The sequence below is a fragment of the Xyrauchen texanus genome, chromosome 5 (assembly GCF_025860055.1).
Source record: "Xyrauchen texanus isolate HMW12.3.18 chromosome 5, RBS_HiC_50CHRs, whole genome shotgun sequence".
In the NCBI taxonomy this organism is placed as follows: Eukaryota; Metazoa; Chordata; class Actinopteri; order Cypriniformes; family Catostomidae; genus Xyrauchen; species Xyrauchen texanus.
The window spans coordinates 10,982,191-10,997,375 of NC_068280.1; the positions used below are offsets into that span (position 1 = coordinate 10,982,191).

The following is a 15,185-nucleotide window of genomic DNA, read 5'->3' on the forward strand; positions in this document are numbered from 1 at the left end:
TAAATCAGCGTGCTTTGTCCCGCATGTCATGAGCAGTATTTATGCATTTACTTGATGCCCTCGCGGGGGTACTGGAAACTATCACAGCTACTTCAGGCGGATTAACTGTATAAATCTATGTAAACATCCAAGTTATTTGTACATCACTGCCCTTCGCCTGATCGACAACTGGAGCGCGAACAGACATCATTTCTGCGCATGGACAGCGAGGTGCGCGGGGCGCACGTGTGATGAGCACGAGGCAATTGTCGCAACGAGAGTAGCTGTGTCCGCAATCGTTCAATCATTCACTATTTCCTATACAGTGAATGGCAGTTAGTGCACTATATCTCAGCAGTAAGTGAACAAAATGAGTGTCGGAGCTCTGGGGCTGGTGCAGAAAGTCACATATAAAATTTTTAAAATACTTGGGCCTTATTTGTTATACTTATTAAATAATATGAATACAATAAATCTTCATTATGTTTGTTATTTTTAGTTAATAAGTTAACACATTTGATAAAATAAAGAGTACATTTTAAAATGTATCTGTATGTTTTGCCTCTCTATATGTTATTGTGTTATTTTAATCCAGTAATGATTTGTCAAAAATGTACTTACTACATTCAGCATGAAATAAAACATTGCAGGAGTGAAGGAAGCAGTAAACTCCCAACTCATACATCTTCCCCGTGGTGGATTGTGGGAAATTAATCGTCATCGAGTGAAATTAGAGTGCATTGTGTGTAAGAATGAGTTAACAAAAGTAGGGAACGAGTGGCTCACTCAGAATTCAGACACCCCTACAAAATAGCGAAAACTCGAAATAGTGCACTATATAGTGGATAGGGGGCGGTTTCAGACACAGCGAGTGTTCCACGATCAGGGTTGGTGCCCTACGTAGGCTGCATGCTCTGCATTTAGAGAGTGGTGGAACTGCTGTACAGAACTAATGATCTAAATACTTATGACACTGAAAACTGTAACTACACTGAAATAAGAATCCACACAGGACTTTAAAAGCAATGAAATAGCAAAAGAAGAAATGTTTCCAAACCTCTCTTCTTATTGACAAATTCATCCAGATCTGACAAGCGCCCTTAATGGGATAGTTCACCCAAAAATTACAATTCTCGTTATTTACTCACCCTCATGCAACCCCAGATGTGTATAACTTTCTTTCTTCTGCTGAACTGAAATTAAGATTTTAAGAATTTCTCAGCTCTGTAGGTCCATACAATGCATGTGAATGGGTGGCAAGGCAACATTTTAATGCTAAACAAACAAACACAATTCAGCATAAAAATAATCCATATGACTCTAGTGGTTAAATCTGTATCTTCAGAAGTCATGTGATAGTTGTGGACGAGAAACAGATCATTTTCACATTATTCTTGTGTTTTTGGTGAATCGCATTCTTCTCTGCATATCGCCCCTGCTGTCTAGCAAAATATTACAAATATTGATATGTTTCTCACCCACACCTATCATATCACTTCTGAAGACATGGATTTAACCACTGGAGTCTACAGAGCTAAAATACACATCTGGGATGGCAGGAGGGTGAGTAAATAATGAGATAATTTTCATTTTTGGGTAAACTATCTCTTTAAAGTGATAGCTCAGCCATAATTTTATATTCTGTCATTTCTCTACCCTCATGTGTTCCAAAGCAGTGTGAGGCTTTGTATTATGTGGAACACAAAATATGTTAGACAGAATGTTCACCATTCACGTTCTATATATATATATATACATTCAATATATATATATATATATATATATATATATATATATATATATATATATATATATATATATATATATATATATATATATATATATATATATATATATATATATATATATATATTGAATGTGAATGGTGAACATTCTATATAATTCTATATATATATATAAAACATTCACTGAAAGTAAATAGAGACTCAGGCAAACATTCTGTCTAATATCTCCTTATTGTGTTGCATGGAAGAAAGAAAGTCATACAGGTTTGGAACAACATGATGGTGAATGATGACAGAATTTCCATTAATAATAATCATAATTCTGTAGTACATGATTAATGTGTATTATGTAATTATGTAAAATGAGTAAACATCTATTATGTAATTTGTGAAGACTTTTACTCTTTTAATTGGATACTTTCTTACTCATGTAATTATTTATGTTGGTACTTTTACTTCTACTTGAGTAATTATGTTTTTGAGGTATTTGTACTTTTACTTGAGTACTGTTTTTGGCTACTCTACCCACCTCTGTCCAGATATGTTGTATAGGCCCTCTTGTAATTATTTAGCTAGGCCTTGAATGGGACATCTTGTGCCAGCAAAGAGGCTGAGTTTAATTTCAGCAGGATAGCAATGAGCCACCTGCCCCATGCCTCTCTATCACCCTGTAGGGCATCCATCCCTTTCAGTTCTCCACCCCTGAATACATCAATATTCCATAAACTGTCATCTGATTGGATTATGCCTCCGCTGTTGCCCTCAGTCATTAAAGCCACCACCCTTCCCCCTAGCCTCACTGCTTGTACAAAGTCAAGCATGTCCACTCAGCTTTATGGATTGTTTATATTGCTTTCAATTACCTTCCCATGTCCCACAATGAAGTCAGTAAAGTTTTATATGCTGTAAATTGCTCTCCAGGCAACCATCTCCACCACAACTGCCAGTACCCAGACAGAACCATTCCCATCCCGAGCCAATAAATCATATTTCAAATTCATCAAATTAATTTAGAGTTTATTAGGGTTTATATGCCAATCTGAGCAGGGCTCTGGCTCTTGACTTATTTTCCTGGTGGTCGGTTGTCAGTTGTTGAACTCATTAATAAAGCTAAAAATCTGACAACATTGAAACTAAATTAAATTTCACTGTGCTGGTTATTGCCAGTGAATTGTGGCCCATGTGAAACCTTCTGAAATTATTTGATGTGATCTTTAGTAGCTGCGCACTTGATACATTATCTATGAACTCTGATATGAAAGAATAATGAATAGTGTGATCATAGGAAATTAAGAATTTCTGACATCTGTTTGCTTTTGGCACAGAATGTATAGTTAGATATTAGGATCTGTACATGCATTAATGGCATCGCTTTTTGAAAGTGTGTTGGTTTCACACAGGTTAGTGTGTCCAAGAAATGCATTATAATTGAAAATATATCAAGTTAAATGTGAATATATCCAACTTCTATAAAACATAGATAACATCAGTAGATATTAAAGCTGGCCGTTATTATCGTATATACTGTATGGTGCCAGAAATGTGTAAAACGGAAGTCATAATGTGGAAAATGTTGTTATTAAGATATGTTGTTAGGTGTAACGTGAAGCAGAGTTTAAATGTTTGCAGCTATCGACCATATTGATGTAGAGATCAATTGATGTATGGTAATACATTGGCTATTTTACAATGGCTGTAAATATGGTTCATCCAATTAGAATGTAGTCAGATTGTCAGAAATTAACTTTCCCATTAGGGGGAATATTTTACCTTTATTGAATCATATAAAATTGTCAAATATTTTTATTTCGTCCAATGTAATCAATTTATTAACATAAATTCTGATAAATTATATCTTATGTATATCTTAAAATTATGTATACCTATGCCTAGAATAGAATATTAGGGAATGTATCAGATGTAAAAAAAAATCTTTGTTTTTTTTTTGCCCCCACATTTTCAATTGTGGGAGCATTTAAGTCACCTTTAGTGGCATCAAATGTTATGAGATGAAGATTCTGATTTAAAAACACTGGCTGCAATTACAAGAATAGCAATCGATATCTACTCTTCCAAAAATCAGTCCTTATGCAACAGAACAAAATGCAAATGTACTTGGAGAAAATGAAAAGGACAAAAGAGATTTTTTTTAAAGCCATCAATAGGCATTTGTAAGAAGTCTTTTTTGTTTGCATGTCTTTGCACGAAGTATGCAGCCACAGTCTTATCATACTATACATAACTTTTTAGAATTTTAGTGTATTAAGTTTTTTGTTTTTTTGTTTAAGGTTATTTTTTGTTGGTCTCAGCAGCTTTGTGAACAATTTAAGCCATCAATCCAGGTACTGCAGAGGACTTTTCCTGAAATAAGAAAAGTAATCAACATGGCTTTCGACAGGCTTTCTCTTTTCATTTGGTTGGCCCCTGTTTATTTGCCTCAGTTTAGGCTTTGATTATCAACTGGATGATTGTGAGGCACTTAATTATGCCACACTCCAAACTGCAGGTTTCCCAGGCAATAAACTCCCTAGCACAGGGAAAGTGGTGTGGATGCTTACTGACTTCTTAAACAAGTCCTGTGACTCGCATGATTAAGATTACACACTATGGAGACAAATAAGACTGAGCCTAAGACTATGTCTGTGTGCCTCCATGTACCTCTAGGTGGTTGAAGCCTTTTTTGATAGTTGTTGTGCCCAGGGTTTATATTGAAAAAGCTTATCACTAACTCCTGTATTTGGTGCAGTTTATTTTATTTTTAGTATTATTCTTTTTTTTTCTGTCTTAACATTTCAAGCTTATGTTGGCATAGTGCTCAAGTAGAAGGCTTTTTATGATACCAACAAAAGCAGCAGCAACAATGGCAACAGTTATCTTAATAATGACAATAGTAATAATATTTGTTTTTTTTTCTTCTAATATTAGCACTAGAATATACCTGGTACACATTTTTCAGAGAATTACATTTATTTAAATGTTAGTCCTAGTCCCAGTCATAGTCCTAGACTATTAATGTTGATTCTCCATTAATCACTTTTTAGCTCAAAACTAGCTTTAAATGGCTCCCCAGAGCCCATTAACTTTGCTGAAATTTACCCACGCATACACTAAACCTTTCATTTTCACTGAGGCCAAACCTCTGAAGAGGGCACGTTAGCTGGGACTGTTTTTCATATTGACCTTCATGCCAGATCTCATTATCTCCACATGATGTCTATGTATGACAAACCCATAGATTAAATTCGCTTAAGGGGAGGCTAAGGACAGGTAGATTCTAATAATATAACTCCATTGAAGGGGTTCATGCTTCCATGGCAGTGACATGCCCACCAGCATTGAGTCAATTACTCCCCTCAACTGTAGGTTGGGGCTGATGGTCAGTCTAAGAAAGCGAGAAATGCTAATTCACTTCCGCCAGATGTCAAATGAGAAGATATGCTGTGTTATTAGAACATTTCGCAGCCACATTATGTCAGTTAAATTTAAATCTAGGATGCAGTGACTATTGGCTTGTTGTTGCACCTGCTTCATTTATTATGAGAATGGGAAAACTCAATCCTGATTGGCTGCTGTTTATAAAATTTGCCAGCATTTATTTACAGGATTGAGGGCTGGTTTCTACCAGTATATTATTTTTAAAAAGGTGATCTAAATGAAGAATATCTGTTTAGAGCACCTGTCTAGTACTATGGTACAGTGATGAGATGATAATACCATGGTACTTTTACCGTGGCAACTAAAAAGTAATCAGACACTAAGCCACACTTAAACTTGTGTGAATATCATTGCATTACATATGACAAAATATGAATCCAAATAACTGTTTTAAAAGCACACTTTTCAAGAAAAATGTTTCAGAAAAAATAAGTTTGTCATGGTACAATAGATATATTGCGCAATGACAGCAAGTACTTGGACCCTTTCACAAAAAGCCTATAAACTGCTCTAGGGTGCCTTGAGGGGAACTGACTTCATACATCAACTAAAAATCACCTTGAGATCAGATAGTTAAAAGCAACTGCAAAAACGCATGTGGTACTATTGTAACCTCCAGTCCCTGATGGAGGGAACGAGACATTGTGTCGATGAAGTGACACTAGGGGTCGCTCTTGGAAGCCACAAACATCTCTGATCTTTGAGAAAAGGCCAATGAGAATTGGCGAGTGGAATTTGCATTCCACTCCCTCGGACATACAGGTATAAAAGGAGCTGGAATGCAACCAGTCATTCGGGTTTTGTACTGAGGAGCCTGTTTAAGCAGGTAGTTTAGTGTTGTGGCAGGAGGGACACAACGTCTCGTTCCTTCCATCAGGGAACGGAGGTGTGATAGGGCAGAGGGCGGGCCTGGGTTGTGATTTTACACACCCGGTCCCTTATCAGGCTAATTAAGCCTCCGAGAGGGATAAAGGCCAACTGCGGACGGTGGGGCGATAGAGAGAGAGCATGTTTACGGGCAGCTGTTCGTCCCATGTGTGTTTGTGTCTTTTGGTTTATTTCTTCATTAAACTTCATTATTTAAATTTTCAAGCCGGTTCTCGCCTCCGTTCCCATAATCCCTTTACACTGGTGCCGAAACCCAGGAAGGAGGAGGGATACGCCAAAGCGGAGAACTCGCAGCTACCATCCACCCCAATGGAGCAGACACTGCTGTCTTCCGGGGGATGGAGGAGCTTGGATGCCTGGAAGCAGAGGAATTGGTTGGTGACCCTGAGGGGAGAAGGGGCTCCTAGCCAACCACCTGGAGCGGTCAGGGCTACTGCCAGGGGCAGAGGAGACCCCTACCAGTCGCTGAAATGGGGCGGGGAGGGGCTCAATTCCTGGAGCGGGAGAACCACTGCCGTGGGCGGGGGAGACCCCTTCTGTTCCCCGAGAATGCGGCGGGGCATTTCATCCACCAGGGGCTGGAGGACTGCCTCCGATCCGCCCGGGGAGGCACGGCTGTCATCCACTAGAGGGTGGAGGAGTGGCCAAGGACCAAGCTACGCCGTATTGGAGAACCGGCGAGTAAGTGTTTTTTTTTCTCTCTCTCTGCCACTCCGAGTTGGCCTTTTCCCTCTCTTTTATATTTTAGAGTGTTTTTTTTGCAGGGGTACTACACTGTTACAGGAACTACACAAAGACAGAAAGGCATCTTTAAAAGAAGCGTCTTTAAAAAGACATTTACGTCAATGTGTTTTGCTCTAATAGAGGAAATATACTCTTTTGCAGGAATATATTCTCTTTTAGAGCTGTCAAATTGCCCAGGTATGTGCTCTGCACTGATAGTGGAATTCAGCTCACTGACACACAACCGTTCGGCTCTGAAGAAATAATCTGGATGCATTCCAGCTCCTTTTATACCCATATGTCCAGGGGAGTGGCATGCAAATTCCACTCGCCAAATCTCATTGGCCTTTTCTCAGAGGTGTTTGGGGCTCCAGAGAGCGACTCCTAGTGTCACTACATTGACACAACGTTGAGTCAGTGACAGAAGGGGAACTCCATAGGATGCATTTTAATGGAGAAAAAATAACCCTGGGAGAAACCAGGCTCAGCTGGGGTCAACAGTTTCCCTCTAGCTATACAGCATGGATATAATGTCAATATTAGTTAACTATGTGTAGTACACATAATGATTTTTATACTGTATGAGCTATAGATTATATCCTCTTACCCTGCCCCTAAACCTCACTAAAAACTTTCTGCATTTTTACATTTTCAAAAAAACATTGATTAGTATGTTTTTTTTTAAGCAATTTAAATTATGGGGACACTATAAATGTCCCCATAAACCAAATTTATTGCATTTACCAGTCTGTAACCTGAAAAAATTCCTCATAAACCACTTAAACCTGCCCCCCCACACACACACTAGTCTCTACTCAGCATGAAACTCATGAATATTATTTTGACATCCCTGGCTACCAAACAGTGGCCTTCTCTTTGAGAAAATATAAAATAGCCACAAAGGAGGAGCGGTTCTTCAGATAATTGCAATTAGTATTTTTGGCCGGACACTGTGTCTTGGCTGAGATCCAATTCTGAGAATTGAGTGAAGGAGTATTGGCCAGTTCTGGCTTCAGTCCAGACGCTGCTGGTTTGACTGTGTGTTCAGAGCATGAAGGGCTGGTGAAGGGGAGCAACAGTCTCCACCCAATTACAGACAGTCCTATAGTCTGCCTTCTCTCTGGCCTCCTGGCATTAATATATGTTTTAGGTGATCGGATCATAATCTGATAACATGTGACAACATATAAAGCCAGGCTGACAAACTTTGACACGCTAGCTTGTAAATTCTCCATCTTGGGTTAGAATTTGGTGTTATGGTTTAATGGCCTTTTTTTCTGGTCCTGCAATGTGAAAAAGATTCCAGATACAGCAAGGCTATTTGTACCCCATAAGTCTTGTGGAAACCTTGACATTTACAACAACCAGATCTATACATGTAATTGTTACTGCAATGGTGTGGGGCTGGTTTGAATCTGCTTTATCATGTGAGCAACCCAGGTTAGAATCCACCTATTGTCCCACTCTGTTTCCCATACTGTTCCTGTTTTGTCACACCCTGTTTCCTGTCTCATCTCTTAATATTTCCTTTAATACTACTTTTAATACTAAACATACCATCGTTTTGATGCAATTAACCATGGTGTTACTACAGTAATATGGTGTTAATGTAGTAACTATGTTTAATTTTGTAGTTACTATAATTTCTGTCAGGGGACGGAGGAGCCTGCCACCTGAGAGTGGAGGAATGAACATGAGGGGAGGAAGGGCTCCTAGCCGACTGCCTGGAGCGGTCAGGGCCGCTGCCAGGGGCAGAAGAGACACCTACCATACACTAAAAGTGGCGTGGTCAGAGAAACACTTTTTTTGTTATTATTGTTTTCCTCCACCGGCAGATCAAATTGGGCACACCTCCCGGAAAAGAGTGGGGGGGGGTGTACGTCATGCCGGGGGCTCCCGGGCCCTAGAGAACCAGGGAGGAATGTGCCAGGGTGGAAGGCAGAGCCGGGCCGTGATTTCCCACACCCGGCCCCTAATAAGGCTGATTAAACCAGAGAGGGATAAAGTCAACTGAGAGAGAGAGTGTTACGGGAGGCTGCCCAACACCTGTGTGTGTTTGTATTTGTCCTTGCCTCCTCCTTTCCATTGAACTGTGTTTTACAAACATAATTTTCATTGAAAAAGTTTCAGTTAATGCAACCGCTGATATTATCAGTAAGCCTAGTGTAAGTGTAATTAGATCCCTATTAGATCTCACTGAAGATGAATTGGTAGGCATCAGCTAAAGTGTACTCAGATAATATCTAGATACAAAATCCATGTTTTAAAAAATAAAAGTAGTAAATGATGACAGCATTTTAATTTTTGGGTGAAGTATCCCTTCAATGCGAGGACTGTCTCATACCCACATGTACTTTTTAACACTGCATATGCCTCTGTTTCTATCAACTGCAACCCTCAAGTACTTAAGTTTTCACTGTTTTACTGGCATGGTAACACACACACACACACACATAGTAACACACACGTGCATACACACACTTAAATGCAAGAGTGATCCATCAAAGCATTCTGAGCTGTCAGTGGTAAACAGGAGAAAAGGGCTGGAAGCAAGAATCTTCTAAAACAAATTTGATTTGCCTCAATTTACCTTTTAAAAAAGGGGAGAAGCCTGTTGATATGGCTTCACTCTTATTGCACTTGCCAGCAGGCATGTGTCACTTTAGTGCCATCAAAATCCTCACTCATGGCTGCCATGTAATCTGATTTATGCCCACTAGAGGACGAGATGCTTGTTACACCATTGCTGGATTGTTATCGAAAGGGATTGATACACCTATTAGTGCCTTTGATCAAGATCTGATGTGTCACCAAATTATAAACTTTCTGTGTCATATTCTGCCATTTTCTGTCAGGTCCCATGACATAGAAGAGTGTTTGGCAAGAAGGAGGTGAGAGACAGCCATGCTTTTAGCATCCAATCTTTGCAGCCCACCCTGTGCAGATGCTTTTCAGTTGATGGAATCGAGCAGGCATAAGAGAGAGAGAGACCTTTTCATGTCACACACATGTACTCACATTACTCACACTGATCCGGCATTGCCAGACGCACTACGTGATGGGTAACCTGCGGGTGGCGGGCAAGTGCAAATTAGACAAGGAGGAATTTCACATAGAGGGGCCAACTGCTACTTTAATCCTTTACTTTTCTTCAGTAAACTGGCCTAATGATTTCAGGGATGTGCAAAACTACATATTTTCATAATAGACCTGTCGTTGGTTGTCTGAACTACTTGTCAACTGATCGCTCTTAGGAAGACCTGTATAATTAGGCAGTTTTCAGGTCCATCTGGCCTGACTGGAAGTGTTTTATATGGAACATTGACATATTATGCATTCTTGTGTTAAAAACACAAGACGGAGTGCAACAGAATAGAAACGTGTCTCTGGATGCGTTCTTAAAAGTTGAACTTCATTGTGAGACAAGTTCATTCAAGTTCATTGTGAGACACTCAGAAAACATTCTCAATTTGGATTAATTGCATGTTGTGCTGTTCGCTTGCAACGTAGATGGTTAATACACTTCAATTGAGCAATGCAACAAAACTAAAATGCTCCCATTCTAATCAAGGCATAGATGCGGTGTAGATAATGTATTTAATATGTTGATTAGACAGCTTCATTTTTAATGACAGCATTCGCACGAGTGCAAAACTCTGTTTGGAGCATCAGTAAGCTTACACTGAAATGTTGTGGTCAAACAGTATAAGCCTTGAATCCATTGACAAGATGTGACACAACAAACAAGTATGTCTGTCTGAATGTGTATGGCTGTAGCAGCAAAAATGCTAAGTTTCAGAAAGGGTGTTATCTTGTAAATCAGGTACAGCACAGCATGCTGTCAGCATGGTTATTGAAGAACCACCGCTAAAAATATTGAACATGTTTTATAGGCAAGTTTGCATAATAGCCTACTCATTCTTATGTTTTAAAAACAGCTAGATGGAGCGCAACAAAATGAAATGCAATGCAGGTGTCTCTGGATACATTCTTAAAAGTTGTATGTACAAAAGCAACACTCGTGGTAGGGATGTGCAAGAAACAGCGTGAGATGTGGCACAATGACCAAAGAAGGTCATCTGAATGTGCATGGCTATTGTGTAAGTGCTGTTTGAATTTAAGTGGGATTATAGAAAGCTCTCTAAACTTTTCATTGGACAAAGCATGTTTATGTCAGCGTGCATTGTGCTAAAAATGGAAATGTTCTCAACCTCTGCATGCATGATGAAGCAGCACTTTCAAAAGTGGCAATTGCGATTTCTCTATCCATCCTTCAACGCACCATCTTTTTTAAAATCAATGCACTTGCTGCGTTCACTGATACCACGTAAACTCTAGAGTGTAGGCATCCCTGTTGTTGGACGACTTGTCAACCATTGTGACCCATCCTTATGTCACCTTTACAAATGCATATGAACTTTAATAATGAACCCTGAAGACCCTTGTTATTCTACCATAGTACTTGGGTATGTTTTGGCAATCTCAGAAAGTACCATTATTTTATGAGTGAATAACAAGAAATCATCTATCTCCAATTAAGTCCCTTCTCATTTTTGGGGTAATTGTGTTTTGCAATGGTAACTTCTGAAGTGCATGGGAACAAATCTCTGTCCCTTTATCACCTTACAGGAGAAAAGGAAACAGCAGTATCTAATACCATCCTTCCATCTGTCTTCAAACCACTTGTCCTATGTAGATTCGCTGGTAGTGCTGGAGCCTATCCCAGCTGTCTTGGGCCGAAGGCAGGAAAACACCCTGGAGAGGTGGCCAGTCCATCACAGGGCTAAAACACACAGACACACACACACACACCTACAGAATTTCAGAATTTACTTAAACTGTATATTTTACAACCGTGGGGGAAACCGCAGCACCCGGAAGAAACCCACGCGAACATGAGGAGATCATGCAAACTCTACACAGAAAGGCCCTGGGAGAGCAAGGACCCAAACCAGGGACCTTCTTGCTGTGAGCGACAGTGTTACCCACTGAGACAGCATGCTGCTCAGCCTCTAATACATCCAAGAGATTGCCCTGCTAAATTCAACATATAGTTTCTGTGTTTAATACTAATTATTCAAATAGCAGCTATTTTTAAAATAGTAATTAGAGAGACCAATGTGGTATGGTAGGGAGACGAGGGGCCCACAAATCATGTTCTTCACACCGAAAAATGACAAATACCAATCTAACACTTGAATGAGCGCTAACCCTCTGTACATATTTTGCCCAGACATTGCCTTCTGAAGCCAAGCATTAAATCCTTATCCATTGCACACAGCACTGAAAGCAAACATGAACAGCGAAAAGGACTGTGTATTTGTGTATGCCTCCGTATATGTGTATGTGTGCACACTTTGTTCAGGAGCTTTATTTGCCCTTGTCCAAATGCTAGTCTAACCTGCATGATTTACACAAGTCTAGCAAGCAGAACTGGTGGGTTGTTCAAGCAAGGTCACTACATACTTCAACCTCCCTGTGCAAATGACCCAGTGACTCACTAATCTCTCTCTGTCTCTTATAGGTGGCCAACCTCGCCTGTTCCATCTCCAACAATGAGGAGGGTGTGAAGTTAGTGCGCATGGCAGCTACACAGATTGATAGCCTGTGTCCACAGGTAAAAGCCAACCAAGCCTTTGCCATCCATATACTGTCTGTGATTGGTATTAGTGCCTTTTCGGATCAGATTTATTTGGTTGGTGGCAAAGAAAGAATTCTTGCTCAAAGCATTAACAGTTAGTGTTGGGCTTCAGATTTCTTATGACAGCATACAACATCAAAATATGACACACATCAGATATATTCACCTCTTTAAAGGCAACATGAAATGGTATTCGAAAACCATTTTACTTCTTTAATATGATTTATTTGCAAGTGAGACAGGGCATTCAGTAAGAAAAAATAATACATTATCTACATGATAGTTTTTTAGAGGAGAGGGGTTAAAAAAATACAAGGTCTTGGTGACATCAGCCGAATACAAAGTAGTTTTAAAGTTGGACAAAGTTACAATATATTGATGAGTAGAATAATATATATAGAATAAATTTCTTATACAAATAGAATAATTTCTTTATCTGAAATAACATGCACAGAATCATTCCAGGAACATATATTAATAAGTAAATAGGGTCAATTTTGATTTAATTTCAGCTTTAAGTGGTGTTATAATTGAAGGATACTCCAGTTATCACAAATCCTCACCCTAGATGCCTGCAAACAAATATTGGTTTACAAAGAATGAAAGGACAAAGAAAGAAAGAAACCTATTATTCTTATCTGAAATCCAACCGGACTCTAGAGTAGGTTGAATTGAATAAATTGCATCTGAGGTGTTGGGTTGAAGCAGTTTCTCAGGAAACCCTGCTCTGGCTAATGGAATAAAGTTACTGATGGAGGAAGTGAGGTATAAAGATTCAAGAAACATTTTCACTGCAGGCCTCTTGATTAAGAAAGCCACTGCAAGTGAAGCTATACCACTTAGAAAACTAAGTAATTGTGAGTTGCTTGAGGTTGCTGCCTAACAGCAATGTAAAAGACATTTGAGAGCATTTGTCACAGACAAATTTGACTGTGGCAACATTAAGAGACCTTTCTGTTAGATTTCATGGACCACTTCTGTGGGTCGAAATTGTCGTGTTTTTATGAAAATAACATTTGGAACCATATGATTTACATGAACTGCTTGCTTGTCTTGGAATATAACTAGCCATAACAGAAGCCTCCTTTTGTTGAGACATTGACTCTTGAAAATCCAACTACATTTGGCTTCACTATTTTGTTTATAACATTTGTAAGCAGTGTGACTGATTATTTTCTTGTAGTTTTTGATTTAGGTATGATGAAAGGTGCAAATCATATTGTTCTTCTCCTCACAGGTAATCAATGCAGCCCTCACCTTGGCCGCCCGCCCTCAAAGCAAGGTTGCCCAGGACAACATGGATGTCTTCAAGGACCAATGGGAGAAGCAAGTGCGCATACTGACTGAGGCTGTAGATGACATCACTTCCGTTGATGACTTCCTGTCTGTTTCAGGTAATTTAATAGTCTGAGAATCCACTTTGCAGTAGGAGAGTTCATGATTCTAATAATACTACATGTTTAAAAATGAAGTTTGAACCTACAAATAAATTGACCCTGCTTTGTATATTAGTTATATTAATTTGTTATGTTAAAATCCCTTTTAATATAAGAAATAGTGCACTTAATGTAAAAACAATTCATGATCAAACACACATTGTCATTGAAGAAAACATGAAATATCAGATAAAAAACCACTTCATTGGTGTTCACTTAATTGCTGATCTATATATATATATATATATATATATATATATATATATATATATATATATACACACACACACCGATCAGCCACAACATTAACACCACCTGCCTAATATCATGTAAGTCCCCCTCATGCAGCCAAAAGAGTTCTGACCCGTAGAGGCATGGACTCCACAAGACCTCTGAAGGTGTCCTGTGGTATCTGGCACCAACACTTTAGCAGAAGATACTTTAAGTCCTGTAAGTTGCAAGGTGAGGCCTCCATGGATCAGACTTGTTGGTCCAGCACATCCCATAGATGCTCAGTTGGATTGAGATCTAGGGAATTTGTAGGCCAAGTCAACACCTTGAACTCTTTGCCATGTTCCTCAAACCATTCCTGATTTTTGCAGTGTGGCAGGGCGCAATATCCTGCTGAAATAGGCCACTTCCATCAGGGAATACCATTGCCATGAAGGGGTGTATGTTGTCTGCAACAATCTTTAGGTAGGTGGTATGTGTCAAAGTAGCATCCAGATGAATGCCCAAGGTTTCCCAGCAGAACATTGCCCAGAGCATCACACTGCCTCCTCCAGCCTAGCTTCTTCCCATAGTGCCATTTCTTCCCCAGGTAAATGATGCATACGCACCCAGCCATCCACATGATCTAAAATAAAACATGATTCATCAGACCAGACCACCTTTTTCCATTGCTCCATGGTCCAGTTCTGACACTGGCGTGCCCATTGTAGGCACTTTCGGTGGGAGACAGGGGTCAACATGGGCACTCTGACTAGTTTGTGGCTACGCAGCCCCATACATAGCAAGCTGCAATGCACTGTGTGTTCTGGCACCTTTCTATAATGGCCAGCTAAGTTATTCAATAATTTGTGCTACAGTAGCTCTGTGGGATCGGAACAGACGTGCTAGCCTTCACTCCCCACGTGCATCAATGAGCCTTGGGCACTCATTACTTTGTTGCCGTTTCACTGGTTGTCCTTCCTTTGATGACTTTTGGTAGGTACTAACAACACAATACAGGAAAAACCCCACAAGATCTGCCATTTTGGAGATGATCTAACCGAGTCATCTACACATCACAATTTGGCCCTTGTCAAAGTCGCTCAGATCCTGATGCTTGCCCAATTT

General features: G+C 39.6%; 1 protein-coding gene across 3 annotated transcripts in view; it reads left to right on the forward strand.

The window, feature by feature from the left end:
• LOC127643737 (catenin alpha-2-like) overlaps positions 1-15,185 on the forward strand; it is a 661,581-nt gene that overhangs the window by 614,515 nt on the left and 31,881 nt on the right. For all 3 annotated transcript variants that reach the window (XM_052126592.1, XM_052126591.1, XM_052126590.1), the window contains 2 exons: positions 12,295-12,387; positions 13,649-13,805. In XM_052126592.1, coding sequence (XP_051982552.1) covers positions 12,295-12,387; positions 13,649-13,805 — 250 coding nt within the window. The remainder of the gene's footprint in view (positions 1-12,294; positions 12,388-13,648; positions 13,806-15,185) is intronic.